The sequence below is a fragment of the Apiospora phragmitis genome (assembly GCF_038363925.1).
Source record: "Apiospora phragmitis strain CBS 135458 chromosome Unknown utg000006l:1.0-5683423.0:1.0-5690449.0, whole genome shotgun sequence".
NCBI lineage: Eukaryota > Fungi > Ascomycota > Sordariomycetes > Amphisphaeriales > Apiosporaceae > Apiospora > Apiospora phragmitis.
Genome location: NW_027117404.1, coordinates 4,544,094 through 4,559,779, shown reverse-complemented (window position 1 = coordinate 4,559,779; position 15,686 = coordinate 4,544,094). Strand labels below are relative to the sequence as shown.

General features: G+C 44.7%; 2 protein-coding genes across 2 annotated transcripts; both read left to right on the top strand.

The window, feature by feature from the left end:
* Positions 1-3,361: 3,361 nt before the first annotated feature.
* Positions 3,362-6,094, top strand: PG994_006616 (uncharacterized protein; the record flags this gene model as incomplete). The annotated part of the gene is made up of 4 exons (XM_066858025.1): positions 3,362-3,700; positions 3,755-4,506; positions 4,557-4,905; positions 4,964-6,094. The coding sequence occupies 4 exons, from the start codon at positions 3,362-3,364 to the stop codon at positions 6,092-6,094; spliced, it is 2,571 nt and encodes an 856-aa protein (XP_066717294.1).
* A 1,012-nt stretch (positions 6,095-7,106) lies between these two features.
* PG994_006615 (uncharacterized protein) lies at positions 7,107-10,314 on the top strand (the record flags this gene model as incomplete). The annotated part of the gene is made up of 7 exons (XM_066858024.1): positions 7,107-7,257; positions 7,310-7,339; positions 7,441-7,571; positions 7,595-8,697; positions 8,770-9,057; positions 9,464-9,853; positions 9,882-10,314. The coding sequence occupies 7 exons, from the start codon at positions 7,107-7,109 to the stop codon at positions 10,312-10,314; spliced, it is 2,526 nt and encodes an 841-aa protein (XP_066717293.1).
* Positions 10,315-15,686: the final 5,372 nt, after the last annotated feature.

Below are 15,686 nucleotides of genomic sequence, written 5' to 3'. Positions count from 1 at the left end.
ATTGTGGGTTATGCAGGGGTCGACAAGGATCTTGGGACTCGACGATCTCCAGATGGGGACAAACGGCGGTGAAGCCAAAAAGTTCCTCGATCTGATGCAATGGAACCGAATTGAGATGTAGTGGTTCCGAAGATTGGCAAATATGTCTATAGCTACCCTTTGCGTTTGCAGGGTGATAAGTGGTTTATGGTATCGGGATCAATCAGTGGAAAGCGGGTAGAACGATATTCTTCAGGTTGTGTCGGGACCAAGCGGAATATCAGGTATCGTCAATCTAAGGTTTCAAGTGCAAGCCTTGAAAAGGGCCTGGAGTGAAGTTTGTTCTGGTTGGGTCAGACTTCCTCAATGGCCCGTCTGGTGACAAAATGGGCCAGTACAGTGGGAAATCTGTAGGGGGACTATCGTCGAGGTCGGATCTGGAGTTGAAATATCTCGGTGAACTGCTGGACTACGGGACGCACCCAAGAGGGGGTGGGACGTCCCGCAGTGGGCGTTTACAGCTCAGCGACGGCCGAAGGCATGGTTTCTCGACGTAGTTGTTCTGGTAGTAAATGGATCCTATGGATTGGTAGGGCGACTTCGTTGTCTGTGGTTTGGTTGGTTTCCTTGGTGGAAGGGAAGAAGAGAAGAGAGAATAGAATACAATCACTTAAGGCTGCCCCAGGGATAAAACATAGGCCACCGAGGACGAGAGCCCGTCAAGCCCAAACTTTTTTTTTTCTTTCCATGGTGGGGTCAAGTCGTCTGATTGGCCCACATGGGACCTCGACTTTGGAGAAGTACTTTTTTACAAGACCACCTTTACACGGTACTTCCAGGACCCCCCTCCACTAACGGCATTGAATTCGACGTACGTCTTTGTCAGTGGACGACGCAACGCCTATTCGCTGCTTCCTTTTCTCCCACTTCTACCGCATTTCATCTGTCTCCTGAGACTTCGAACTTGTGCCAAAATTGGAGGTGTGCGTCACCGCCATTTGCACCTAAAATGCACCTTTTCTGTCACAGGCCCCAACTCCAGCTTGGTCTCATCTACACATTGGAGCAAACCGACTCTGACGCCGAGCCGTTTCGAGGATGCCGTTATTTTCACAACTGCTACTCCGTACACAAATCCTGTTAAGATTGCCCACAACGCCTCCAGTCTACTGTTTGGCCTGGTCTGGCTGCTAATGCAGCTAAATGCAGCAGTCTTGTTCATCTGGTGTCTAGCTTGCTTGAATATTTATTTAGACGCACTGGTGTTTGAAGTGCGTGTGTTTGCTGTAAGTACAAGATTCTATCCGATAGTAACCTACCTGTGAAAAAGGAAAAGAAGAAAGAAAGAAAACGAACCATGTGCCATGCGGTGGTACCTAATCCAGCATTGAGACGTTTTCCTCCTCTCCAGTCCGCAGGCGACGATGCTGCCCCCACCCGGGATTCCTCAACGTCCACCTGCCATCGTGCCACCTTTAATGAAGAGTCATACATGACTGTATCTGTAGTATCGTGCACTTCGGACGAGTGACACCAATTTCCGCTTCACCAGCTCGGATTACGGGTCGAATGAAATACGTGGAGGGTGAGTCTCACCACTGACGGAATGATAGGAGGCTGACCTCAGCTCCAGCTGCAGTATCTCCTGGACTTCGACATGATATGACCTGCATGTACCTATTCCCAACCTCCAATGCCCATGCCCGCCTTATAGAATTCAAGCCAATCTTGTTCACGCAAAAGAGTGCATATGTAGCCCAGAGCCGAATCCTCTCATATCCCCACACATCCTTTTTTTTCTTATCCTGAAAAAAAGTAAATTCGCTCTGAGCAGCTGAGCCTGAGAGCTCCTCTCTTGGTATCCAGCAAGCTTCTGGCAAATAGTATGAACTATTTCCGTCTTTAATTCCGTTACGAGGTAGGATTTCTGCTTCCATGTAGCACCACTACACACAACATAAAATAAACTTGATAGACCCGTCCATGATCTCCATAATCTCGTGGTCGGTTCCTCCTTCTGGCCCGTGTCGTGTTGCTCCGGCTTCCTGTTTGGTTCACGGCCGAGCGCAAGAAACACTGATGAAGAAAAAGGGGCTCTCGTCATAAGTGATCCGCCTGAACGACAGGGGATCCTGAGCCCCTCCGACCCCTCATACCCGCTCTGGCAGTTAGCCTCGACTTACGCCATACGGTTGACGGTACAAAAATAAAAAATTGTCGGGACAGCCAGACGCGATTCCACAATTCAATCGAGATATTTCCAGGCATACCCTTGGTGCCAGGGCGCGATGTCGAATGCCTCGTCTTTTGGCGCGTGGCGGTCTCCAAGTCCCTTCCCCATAAATAACAAGCTTCTCTAACCTCTCTTGGTGTTATCTGTACCGAGAGCAGCCAGTCATACATACCACTTGACGTGTGCTGCAGTCATACTCCTACAGTACATGCATTGCAACGTACGCAGTCAGCAAATAGCTCGCAGACTCATACATAATTCCATTGTACCAACGGTCTCTAACACAGGAGCTACCTACCTACCCAAGGCCTGTAAAGGTGTTAGTATGTGCAACAGATGGCGACCTGGTAGATAGCGAGAGATTAACAAATATTGCTCAGACAGGCAGACTCTCGTGTTGCCCTCGCCCTGCTTTCTGAAGCGCTAGAGCCAACCAAGTCCAACGAGACAGCACAATTTGAAACCGGCGCAGCTCGAAGGTTCAATGATTTCTTTGACTCACTTTTAACATCATTTCGGTTCAATCAACGGGGCCAGGCCTGGTCGGCTTCCCACCGAGCTCCACTCGGAAACCCAATTAACTTTCTCATTCTTCTTGAGAGACATGGAGCTAGCAGTAGCAGTTCACGAACGACGGGCAAACGAGCTGGAAAACGTTGATACCTTGAGGAGAGAAACGTTAATAAAGTAGTCTCGTTTTTCCATGTGAGAATTGACATGTCATCAGTCAAGAGAAGATATTTGAGCAGATTCTATCTATATACATTTTCATCCATCCAGGTTTTCGCATCCATGTTACTGCTGAATGTCACATGAAGTACAGTGAAAGTACGACGGCAGCGTCTGTGCAGGTGCACTTTTCCTTGCTTCCAGCGCTTATCTTATCGCGGTTGCCGTCCCGACCGGCAGCCAAGTCAATAACGCTAAGCGAATAAGAGTAAATGCATCAATTATTAATTTATTATTACCAAAGACGCGTCTTGATCAGTTGGCTTGCATAAGTTCCCGCACTCACAGCATGTCCATTCATTCCTCTGCTGTGGCTTCGAGTCTGCATTTATCTTGAGACCGATTCTCTTACTCTCCCTCACCACTCGAGGCTTTACATGTAACAGTCCTTAACATCCATCACCTTGCAATCCATTCATCATGATGGATCCGCCGCAGAAGCCCGGTGCGAACCTATTCCAGGTCTACCTACGTTTACGGCCTACGCCAGCAAGTTCAGCCAACTCCGAAAGGTTTCTGATGGTAGAGGAGCCCGAGGAGGATGAAGCTCCCTCGCAAATTACACTGAACCCGCCCAATGACCGAAGGCGCGCCGTCGAAAAGTTCGCCTTCACAAGAGTCTTTGAGGAAGATGCCACCCAGCTGGACCTGTTCCAAGGCACCCGAGTACTGCCCTTGCTCGAGGGAGTTCTCGCACCTCATGGCAGTGAAGGCACAGATGGTTTGTTGGCTACCTTGGGTACGACAGGCTCAGGAAAGGTTTGCTTGCCCCGGTCGTCCAAGTCGTTGGACTCGCAGCTGATGCCATAGTAGACGCACACCATGCTTGGATCGCGCTCCCAGCGTGGTCTGACCCAACTGGCACTCGATGTCATTTTCCGATCCGTCGAATCCAACATTCTCGACTGCTCGAAGAACACGAACCTCGAGGCCAGCATCCAGGCGTCCGACCCGTCCGAAGCCACCTTCTTTTCCGCCCCGGCCTTTCTCGAGACGGTCTACAGCGACTTCGCAAGCTCGCGCATGGGGGGATCAAGAGCCGGAACACCAATAACTGTACGAGAGTCCCCCACCAAAGATTTTATTCGCGCGTCTCTTCAACACATGTGCCCCCAATTGCCGGGCATGTTTCCCGATAGCCCCAACAGCATGCGACTCGTTCGTCATGAAGATGACCTGTCGCGCATCACTACTCTCGACACGCCTCCTAGAATGCTGCCTGGAGGATCGGCCAAGGGCCTTGATTCCACACACAATGCCAAGTCAGGCAAGCCAAAGTTGGCCTTTGCTTCTCCCAAGAAGCACTACATGTCGCTCACTTCAGCATCCGAGTCAAAGAAGAATCTTACTAACTCCCCAGTAAAGGCCGATTTCCCACCGCCATCCACGCCGAGACCAAAACTGCAACGACCCACCACATTTCCTCAAATACCCAACATTGACTCGATTCGGGCCTCATGCGATCCTTCGGCCGAATACACCATCCTCATATCTATGTATGAGGTGTACAATGATCGCATATTTGATCTTCTAACCCCGCCTATCAAGTCCAATGCCACAAAGGAGTACCGCCGCCGCCCTCTTCTTTTCAAGTCAACAGAACAGTCCCGGACAGAAAGGTGGTGGCTGGGCTACGCAAGGTCATCTGTGGAAGTCTCACAGAGGCATTGATGGTGCTCGAGGCCGGCCTACACGAGAGAAGAGTAGCGGGCACCGGGAGCAACAGTGTCTCTTCGCGTAGCCATGGCTTCTTCTGTGTCGAGGTGAAGAAGCGTCGTAGTGGTCGGAGTGACAAAGCCTGGGGTGGCAGTACGCTTAGCATTGTTGACCTGGCGGGTAGTGAACGGGCGAGGGATGCCAAGACTCAGGGTGCCACACTTGCCGAAGCAGGCAAGATTAACGAAAGTCTGATGTATCTTGGCCAATGCCTCCAGATGCAGAGTGATATGGGCAATACAAGCAAGGTGCGTTCTTTCCCGGCTGGGTGGTACCTAAACATGATTACTAACACGTCAATCACAGCCAAACTTGGTGCCTTTCCGCCAATGCAAATTGACCGAGCTCTTGTTCTCCAACTCATTCCCCTCCCCTTCATTCACACAATCAGCGTCGATACACCGACGTAACCCTCAGAAGGCGGTCATGGTCGTGACAGCTGACCCTGTCGCGGATTTCAATGCTACTTCGCAGATCTTACGCTACAGTGCTCTAGCTCGAACGGTAACCGTCCCACGGGTACCATCCATCACTCAAACCATCCTGCACCCGAGCACCTCGAGCACTCTTTCCTATCCCACGCTACCATATCCGGAACCCAGCCCCACCGGCAGCAGCCCTCTCACGTCACCTTCAATGCAGCACCACAGGCCATTCTTTCACCAGCCCTCCTCACCGACAAGAATGTTCAGTCCGCAGTCAGACAACGAACAACGCGGTACTATGGAGAATGCGGCGCTGGAAATTGCCCGCATGGCCGAGATGATTGACCAGCTGAATGCGGAGCTTAGTCATGAGACGGATGCCCGCATTGCTGCCGAGGCGCATTTGTTATCCATGGAAGATCGGATGCAAGATCTGGAGCAGGAGATCCGCGAGGAATGCTATACCGACTTTGAGAGAAGACTGGCTCTGGAAATGAACCGGTGGAAGGCATCTCTCAGCCATGAGCTAGAGCGGGGCGAGGAGCATTGGGACCGCAAGGTCGAAGTGCTCGCGCGTGGCGTGGGTTTCATGAATGTTAGCGACGATGATGAGAACCAAGGCGCGGAGGACAAGGAAAATGTTCTTGTGGAGAATCTCGAGCAGGAGAACGAGCGGCTGCGGAGAGAGCTCGCGGTCCTGAAGAGGGAGCTGGGGTCGCGGACGCCCAGCAGGCGAGCTCCGCTGCAGGAGCGAGGCGACGCGATGGTGACGGTGAAGTCGGAGATGGCCGGCGTCGGCAGCCGGATGGAGGCGTTGCGCGTCACCAGCTCGGGCTCGGGCCGGAGCATGCTCAGCGACGACAACATGAGCTTGAACTCGATCGCGAACTCGTCGGATGCCAGCAGCATCCGGAGCAAGAAGTCGCGGGTGGCGAACAACGGCAGCCCTACCAAGAAGGTGCGGAAGCTGCAGGCGAAGAAGTGGGAACCGATCGCCGATGATGATATCTGATTTGATGAGTGAGGAACTAACGACCGCGCGATGAGAATGACACTGGAATGGAATGGATGGGACTACTATGTAATGTGTACTGTACTACGTTGGGATGGAGAGACGTGTGGTTGGAGTATTAAACAACGCGCAGGCACTTGATTGCTGTGGTTGGATTCGAGGATACCCCTATACGTATACGTTTTCTCATTTCTGTTTTGTTGATAGATTTTGTAATGATCAATGATGAGCTATTGCTTGATGCTTGACGGGAGATGTGGTGGATTGCAGCACCTTTTGCGCGCTGTTACCCCTTTCTGCTAGGAATTTGTTCCGATTGAGTTGGTGGTTTCTGGCACGACACGGGACTGGCCGTCCCCCCACGCTACGGAACATTTTGTCCGGCATGATCAACACCTTAAACCCGATTGCTGTACAACTTTATGTTTCATTTATCTTCCATCTCTCGACCATGCGACTAATGAACAAGATGGAGACTGAATCAGGCTACTGAGCTGTAAGCGTTATCTGCTTACCCACTGGCTGTATTTCCCTAGCGCTCCCGCAAACCGCTTGTGATGGTCTCTTCTGGTCCAAAGTCCTTCTCAGCTCCGACCAATTACAGTGGTATCTTTTCGATGCTCTGGCAAAAGAGAAGATCGATTTCGAAATGCAGCCGCATCAGATCTAAATAGTCACACGACTATGTTGAAAGCTGTCGGTAGTTATGTTCCGCTGTGGAAGAGCTTCCAAGAACTTCTTCTGCAACAAGCCAGCCCCACCTGCTGCATGGATCTAGATTCTTCGACCCTCATCAACATTGCATCATGGAACCCCCGAGAATCAGACGACCATGGCTGTCGATACCCTCGGATACTATTTATATAATCTTACTTACAGAACTTGACTTTGTGTCGTATTGATGAGCGTGCGGCGCAAGGAGGCTTTGCTTTTTTTTCTTTGGAAATATTCGGGGAGAGTCATACGAATTGGCAGTAATTGAACTGGGTCCTTTCTCCAATAATTTGGTACCATGTCCGTAGCACAACGCCGGGCTGCCCCTGAATCAGTCGACCTCGGGCTGCGAGACAGTCCAGCCGCACCGCCCCGGACGACGACCCAGAGCTCCTCGCCGCCGCCGCGCAAGAGCGCGAAATGGAGCACGATAAGCTACGATGCCTTTGGTGACAAGAAGGCCGAGTATACTCACTTTCCCGATCCTGACTTCCATAGCAGCGTACAATGCCTCCACATTCTTGCGAGCAGGTAAGACTATTTCGCGTTGCTCTGTCATCCATTCGCATTCATTGAGTAATTGCTATCGCTCATTCTCGGAGGGCTTGCTGATTCGGTATTATTACATATAGCTCAGGTGGGATTCGCCATCTTCGTGTGCGCGGTAGCTTCGGGCATCGTATGCGGTTTTGCTGCCCTTAAGCCCGTCCTTATCGCCGAGGGTGTCTACTCGGACCTGTGCCCACCGGACTGGGCCAGCATGGTAGCAGCGAAAACAACAACAAGCCGTGCGCCGCGCAGGACATGCGGCTCAACCTGTTCTTCATTCTGGCCTCCGTCACCCTCAACGTCTCCACCATCTTCGCCGGCTTCACCCTCGACAAGCGGGGCCGGCGCACCTGCTACCTGATCGCGGCCGCCGTGTTAGCCGTCGGCAGCCTGCTCATGGCGGCCGCGTTCACCAAAAGCAGGGTGATCCCGTCCTGGCTGGACGGCTACCTCGTCGGCAATCTTTTGTTAGGGCTCGGCGGCACCTACATTTTCGTGCCGAGCTTCCAGCTCGCTAACGCATTTCCGCGCTACACCGGCGTCGTCATGGCGCTCGTGACGGGCGCCTTCGACGCGTCCGCGGCCGTGTTCCTCTTCTACCGTATGGCCTACGAGGCCTCCGGCGGCCGCCTGAAGCCGCAGCACTTCTTCCTCGCTTATTTGATTGTGCCCGTCCTCATTGTCCTGGCCGAGCTGAGCTTCATGCCCGCCCACGCGTACCATGCCATGCCCCAGATCCAGGACCGCCTCGACCGCGCCAAGACGGCGCGCTACGACGCCCACAGCTCCGACGACGAGCTGGATACCGACGCACAACGCCGCGCGGCCCGAGCCGGAAGGGCGCAGGCCCGCCACGCGAAAGTCAAGCGCATCGAGACCGTGGCGGGGGGCTCGCGCGAGCGCCGCAAGCGAGAAGATAGGCTCGAGCGGCGGCAAGAGGCCAGCGGGGTCTGGGGCGTGCTGCACGGACTGCCGGTGGGGCGGCAGATGGCGACGCCGTGGTTCGGGCTGATACTGATACTCACAATGCTGCAGATGCTGCGGATGAACTATTTTATTGCCACGCTGCGGGCGCAGTACCAGTACATGCTCGGCGAGGACCTGGTAGCGGCCCGCCGTATCAACGAGTTCTTCGACGTCGCGCTGCCCGTCGCGGGTGTCGCGTCGACGCCACTGATCGGCCTGATTCTTAACGAGTTCAGCGTCACCGTCATCCTGGCCGTGCTGAGCGCGCTCATCGTGGGGCTGGGCGTGCTGAACTGCTTGCCGTACGTCTGGGCGGGATACCTGACGGTGGTGGCGTTTGTCTTGTTTCGGCCGCTGTATTACTCTACCATGTCGTAAGTACTTTCCCCCTTCACCCCTTTCCCTAGTAAATCGAATATGCATCAGTGCTAATTCCCTTCATCTAGTGACTACGTCACCAAAGTCTTCGGCTTCGCCACGTTTGGTCGTATCTACGGCACTATCACCTGCGCCTCGGGCCTGTCGAACATCATCCAGCCGGCCCTGGACGCCCTTACGCATGGGCCGCTGGATGGCAACCCCGTCCCCATCAACGTGTTCTTCGCGGCTTCGGGGACCGTCGTCAGTGTATCCCTGACGCTGTACGTCTACTTCCAGAGCCGGGCGTTCCAGCAAAAGCAACACCCAAACCAACAAGTCGGAGAAGGCGAGGAAGACGAAGATGGAGAGAGGGCGTCTTTGATGGGGCATCGGCAGCGGCAGCGAAGGGACAGAGGAGGGACGGGTTCTTCGACTGCTTCGGGCAATCTTGAGGGGTATGGGAGTTCTGGGGTATGATGAAATTAAGTTGAATGATTGTGTTAAGAACTGCTTTTCATGCACTGGAAGAATGTTTTAGACTTGGGCAATGGCGTTGGGGGTTTGTCTTATGTTTTTCTCCTTTATTATATCCCCGATTGCCTTTAAGCCTGATACCAAGTTATGTTAACATCCCATATAGTTAGCCAAGGAATTCCAATCCATAGTCGTGTTGCCTAGGTTAGAAACCAGGCTGGTTGGTATCATAGGAGAAGAGATCAGACACGGTTTGATGTGCCAGCTATGGGGGCAATTAGCGCCGACTGAAGACGACGTGCGCAGCATGCTGCCATACTTCCAGTATTACTCTACGCAGTGCCTACAGTTCCTCCTGGACGGCGGTCTGCACGTTTCCGTGTCCACGCACAACGACATTGTCCGCCTGGCCAACATGGTCCTCCAGACCCGGGCGCGAGGCGACATCCTGCAGTCCCACGCAGCCTCCTCATTCGGCGACACGGATGCCGCCAACTGCGCGATCAATCTCTGCGCAAGGCTGCTCCTGATGGTCGCCGTTGGCGACCCGCCGAACGGTCTGCCGGGCCCCAGGACGCTACACTGGGACAGCGGCACCATAGTGGACTTCACGGAGCGCTGTTTCGGCGCGCAGCAGGAGCAACAGCTGAACCCCGAGAATGCCCAGATCAGCAAGATGTTGACGGCGTTGAACCTGTAGAAGATTGGCGGGATGGAGGTCGAGGTGGACGCCGAACCTGGCGGACCACCTTCGTCTCGTCGACGACGACCGCAAAATCTTGGTCTTCAGCTGCCTATCCTTCCTCCAGTTCCAGAACAGGCACGCGGTAACGAGCAAGCCATCTCAACCCCTCTTCCCCGCGGGATTCTTGGACGAGACGCTCCGCATCTTCTCGCTCCTGTTCCCGCAGAACGACGCCGCGACGCAGAAGTGGCTCGGCGCCCAAATCAGCAAGGGCCAGGGCCGCGACCTCGTGCTCGACCCGGCTATGCTGCACTGCGGGAGCCTCTGGACCCACGAGCGGCGATACGAGAGCTTCCGGTACTGGAACAATCGCCTCGTCATCCTGAAGCAGGCGCTGGATGACGCCCGGCCGCAGACTATGATGCAGTGGTGGCACGACCGGCGGAACGGGGTCCAGTGGTATACGTTCTAGGTTGCTATACTGGTTTTCATTGTGACTATCTTCTTCGGTATTATATAAAGCCTGGAAGGGGCTTTGCAAGTATGGCTTGCCTGGAAGTCACCGGAGCAGGGTTGAGCTTAGGAGCAACGCAATAGAAGTCAGCGGTTAAAACACCCTAGCAGGGGTGCGCTACTTAAGAATAGTTTATTTTATTTATATATAGCATCGTAATAAAGATTTCTTTATAAGGGTTTTATTTTTTCTTAAAATAACGCTTTATTAATTTTTTATTTAATTAATTTATTTTATATATATATTAAAGATTTATTATAATAAATTCTATATTAAAGCGTTAATTTAATACTTTAAATATATAATATATATTAAATTAATATTTATTTTATAACAATTATTATAATAAGTATATTAATTTAAGTTATAATTTTTATTTTATTAAAGTTTTTTAATTTTTAAAATTTATTAATATTATATATTAACTTAAAATAAAATAAGTATTAAGCTAGCTAACGGTACTACGGTCACCTTATATAATAGCGACCTTAAAAACTAATAACAATACTATATAATAATAATACGAATAATTTAATTAAAAATTAATATAAAATCTTAAAAACACCGTTTTAGTCTCGAAACGCTTCTATAATACTTTTAATTTCAAATTTAAAGTTAGATTTAATTATAACGGCTTTCGACGCCGATAATAAAGGAGTAATAGCCTAGGGTTCCGGTATAACGCTATTTATTTCCCTTTTAATTATTATAGTATCTCGTATACGCGTAAACTTTTAATTAAGGTTAGGCATTACTCTTTTCTTCTTTTTACTTCTTTTTTTCTCTAAATTACCTTTTAAAACTAACTTCTCGTGTTCTAGTTAGCCGATCTAGCCGTTTAAAGTATTTAGACTCTTTTAGAGCTGCCGGAATAAAACCCGGCGCGTCGCGCTATCGAAAATAATATTATTACTACTAAGCGTATCTGTTAACTCTTTAATTTAGCGGCTAATCGTAGGTATTAATAACGTTATAAAAGAGAATTATTTATCGAAAACGTCGGGGGGAGGTTTAAATAGTTCTGCCTCTACTTGGTTTTTTATCCTCCGGTTCCGGCTATTAAAAGGCTTATTAATATCGCGAAAGAATATATTAATTACGGCTTAGCCGCTAGTTATTATATACGGCTAAAAAATAAACCTTTTAACTAGCTCGTAATATGTAACAGGACGGAGGAAGCATCCGTACGTCCTATAGCTCCCGGGCCCCTCTCTTTCTAGTTTTTTTATAATATCCCATATTCCCGTAAAGAATATATACGGGATAAGCGTTAACTTTATTCTATTATATTTATATATTATTAATACCTAGGGATCGATATATTTTTATAATTCTAACGCTTTTATAATATAACCTACTTATTAGTAATATCGATTTCGAGGAAAAAAGGGAGAATTTTTATAGCCCCCAATCCTTTAAACACGACCGTTAAGGATGGCGAAAACGAAGGACCGACAAATCCCCCTCTTAAAAAAAGAAAAAGAAAAAGAGGCAAGAGCAGCTACAGATATTACTAATAATCCCTTATTTATTATCGGGCCCGACGTTCCCCCCGACGTACCTTTAAAAGTATGCCTTTAAAAAGAGCTCGATTAATTAAAGCTTAAACGGTCGTTATTTAAAAAACGCTTTAAAAAAGTTAAGAAATAAGCCTCTTAATAAAAGGATAGAAACGTAAAAAACTTTTTATCTTTTTTAAACTTATCGGGCGGCGAAACTAATACCTTTTTAAAATTAAAAGGGTATAACTTAAACCCTATTAATAATTTATTTTTAAATAGCGATATTAACGGAACCTTATTAGTTAGCGATCTCGATTTAAACTTTAATAAATTAATTAAGTTCTAATATAATTAATTTAATTTAATTTTTATTAAAGTATGGTAGAAAAGTTAAGTTAAAAAGTTATAAATAATTTATAAAACTATTTTAAAACATTACCGTAACGTTTACGCTAGGATTTTATACGTACGTAATTAAATAATTTAAAAAATAAAATAATAATTTCGCTTAAAAAAATAATACGCCTTCGAATATAAATCGAAATAATTAAAATATTATTAAATAACCTTTTTAAAATAAACGCGGGCGGTTATTCGGAGCTTTATTAATAAAGCCGCTATAATTAATTCTTAATTAAAAAAGGCGTACTAACTCCTAAACCAGGATCCGCAGTAGTTTTATAAATACCTAACCTCTTTAAAAAGCTAGGTCCGCCCGCGCTCTAATCGAAAACGTATATATTATTTTTTTAATAAGCTCTTTTAATTTTTACGTTATAATATTATAAATTATTATAATAATATTCCGGAATAACGAAATAATATAATCGATTTAATAAAAAGAAAGTAAAAAATTTTACTAAAATTAATAAAAAAAGGAATATAAAAAACCGAATAATAATAACGCCCGTTAAAGGCCCGCGAAGTTACGCTAGTTCGGATAATCCGGAACCTAGGGATTCTAAGCGTAAAAGGTAAGGCCCGCCGAATTATAAAAAGAAATAGAACGTATCTATTTTACCGTTTTACCTTAAAAATATATAAGCCGGACTAACACGGAACGGTACCGCGAGTTACTTAAATCTAAACTATATTATTTATTATTAATATAATAAAAAAAAATATTATATTAATAAATATTTTATTAAAAATTAAATATTAATATAACGAATTTCGGGAAACGGGAAAAAATTTTAAATAAAGGTATACCCTTTTCGAGTAAGGATCTCTTTATAAGGGTATTTAAAACTTTATAAGCCCTTATTATAATCGTTACTCTTTTATTACGTATAACGCTAATTTCTATTTATCTTAATTTAGATATGTACTTTAAGGTAGATATAATTAGTCATATTTTCGTTCTACAGGTTAAATTATTTTAAACCTTTTTATAAATAATATCTATTAGTTTTATTAATAATTTATATATTTTTACTTACGGTGTTTATTAAATAAAGTTTGATTTTATTGATTTCTAAGGGGCCACGAAACGGATCCGACGTTTTTACGTTATTATCGACCGGGACTTTCGCTATAAAAATACCCCGGTCTTATTATTTTATAAAGTTATATAAGAGTTAAAACTGGTTATTAACGTAAGAAAAAACCGTTAATAATTCTTTATTAACGTAATTAAAGTCTAGCTTATAAACCCTCGCCTTTTCTATTACGCCTATAAAAGTAATACCTTTTATTATACTATTATATCTTCGCGAGAAGAGGTATAAAAGGAGGGAAAAACGCTCGGGAAGGGGCTTTACTTTGTATTCCTAGCTATATCTAATACCTAACTACTTTTTTTAAAACCGAAAAATGTGATATCTTCCCGTCGGACCGAGTAGCTAGTTATATTATTAATCTCGAACCCGGGATAAAGCCTTTTTACTGACTTATTTACCCTTTATTATATTCCGAATTTTAAATATTACGAGAATGGTTAGATAAAATAAAAAAAGGGGGGAAGATTTAAAAATTATAAAGTCTAACGGGGGCCTTTATCTTTTTCGTTTTAAAAAAAGATAGAACCTTGCGTTTTTATATTAATTATAAAGGATTAAATAGCGTTATTATTAAAAACCGGTATATTTTACCCCTTATTTCGGAGTTATTAAATAAAATCTTTTAATTTATAATTTTTTTTAAAATCGACTTTAAGAATACGTATTACCGTATCCGTATTAAGCGTAGGGACGAGTAGAAAACGGCGTTTCGAACTTAATACGGCTATTTCGAGTTTTTAATAATAACGATAAACTTTATTAATACCCTGGCTATTTTTTAATATTATATTTTATAATATTTAAGAAACTTAATAGATATTTATTATATAATATATATCGATAATATTTTAATTTACTTTTTAAATAAAAAAACCTATACGAAATATTTATAATAAATGGTCGAAAAGCTTTTAAAAGCCGACTTATACGTAAAACTATTTAAATATTAATTCTTTTAAAAGTCTTTAAAATTCTTAAAGTATTATATCTTTATAAAAGGGGTATTTATAAATCTTTTAAAAATCGATATAATTAAGGATTAATTAGCGCCGATATCTGTTTATAACTTTTAAATCTTTTTAAAGTTTTATAACTTTTACCGACGTTTTATAAAAGGGTATTTTGAAATTATTACCCCATTAATAAGGTTATTTAAAAGTAGCGAAACTAGATAGAAGGTAAGAGCATTCTATTTAGATAGCCTTATTAAAACAGTTTTTATACTCTTAAAATAAGCTTTTTAAACGGCGCCGCTTTTGACCTATTTCGATCCTAAGAAGTTGGTACGGTTAGAAATAAACGTTTCTAAGTTCGTAATAGCTGGAACCCTGTTTTAAAAGGGTGTTAGAGGTTATTGGCACCCGGTTTTTTTTTTATTTTAAAAAGTTTTCTAAGGCGGAGCTTAATTATAATATATTAAACCAAAAAATGCTTATAATAATATCGTACTTTAAATATTAGAGGTATTATTTAAAAAAGGTAAAATATATTATCGAGGTATTTTCGAATTATCGAAACTTATAAGGCTTTATAAAGATTAATAGGTTAAATAATTACTATGTATATTAATATATATATTTGGCCCTTTTTAATTTTATAATTATTTATTAGCCGGGTAAAAATAACTTTATTAATAGCCCGTTAAGACGGCTAGATTATATTACCGATACGGGTAATAATTTAATATTATTACTTACTTTAAAAAGAAAGTTAGTAATAGATACTAGCTTTTTAAAAGGTAGGCTTCGCGTACTAGCCTAGGTAGTATATAGGGTAAGATTAACGCTTAAACGCGTTATTCTAGCCTAAGCGATAACTTGTTAAAAAGCGAGAAATTCGGTATAGCGAGAAGACCCGTTATTATTAGAAGTTAGTCCTAATTTGGAAACCTTTATTAATTAAGCTTAAAGAAAGGACGAGGCTTATTAACGGTGGCGGAGAGGTTTAGAGGCCGAGGCGGACTTGAGATATTAATAAGCGATAATAATAAATAGATTATTATATTTTAATAAAAAAGTATATATCTTTAAATAAACGTTATTTTAAGTATAGTTATTATAGGTATATTATAATAACCTTTTTAGTAGTTATTTCGGGCGCGATCGTATAATAAAACTTTTCGAAAGAAAGTTTTATTAGCCCGATTTATAAAAGACGTGGTTATATATATAGAAGCTTACGTTATATATCTCGGCTTTAAAGCGAAATATTATTGTTCGTATGATAAACTTACTTTATTACCTTAGCTTAATTATTTAGGAAAAAAGTATAGTATAAATTTTATTATAGGCCTGCTTAATTCCTTTTATAGACGATAGTTTATTAATAT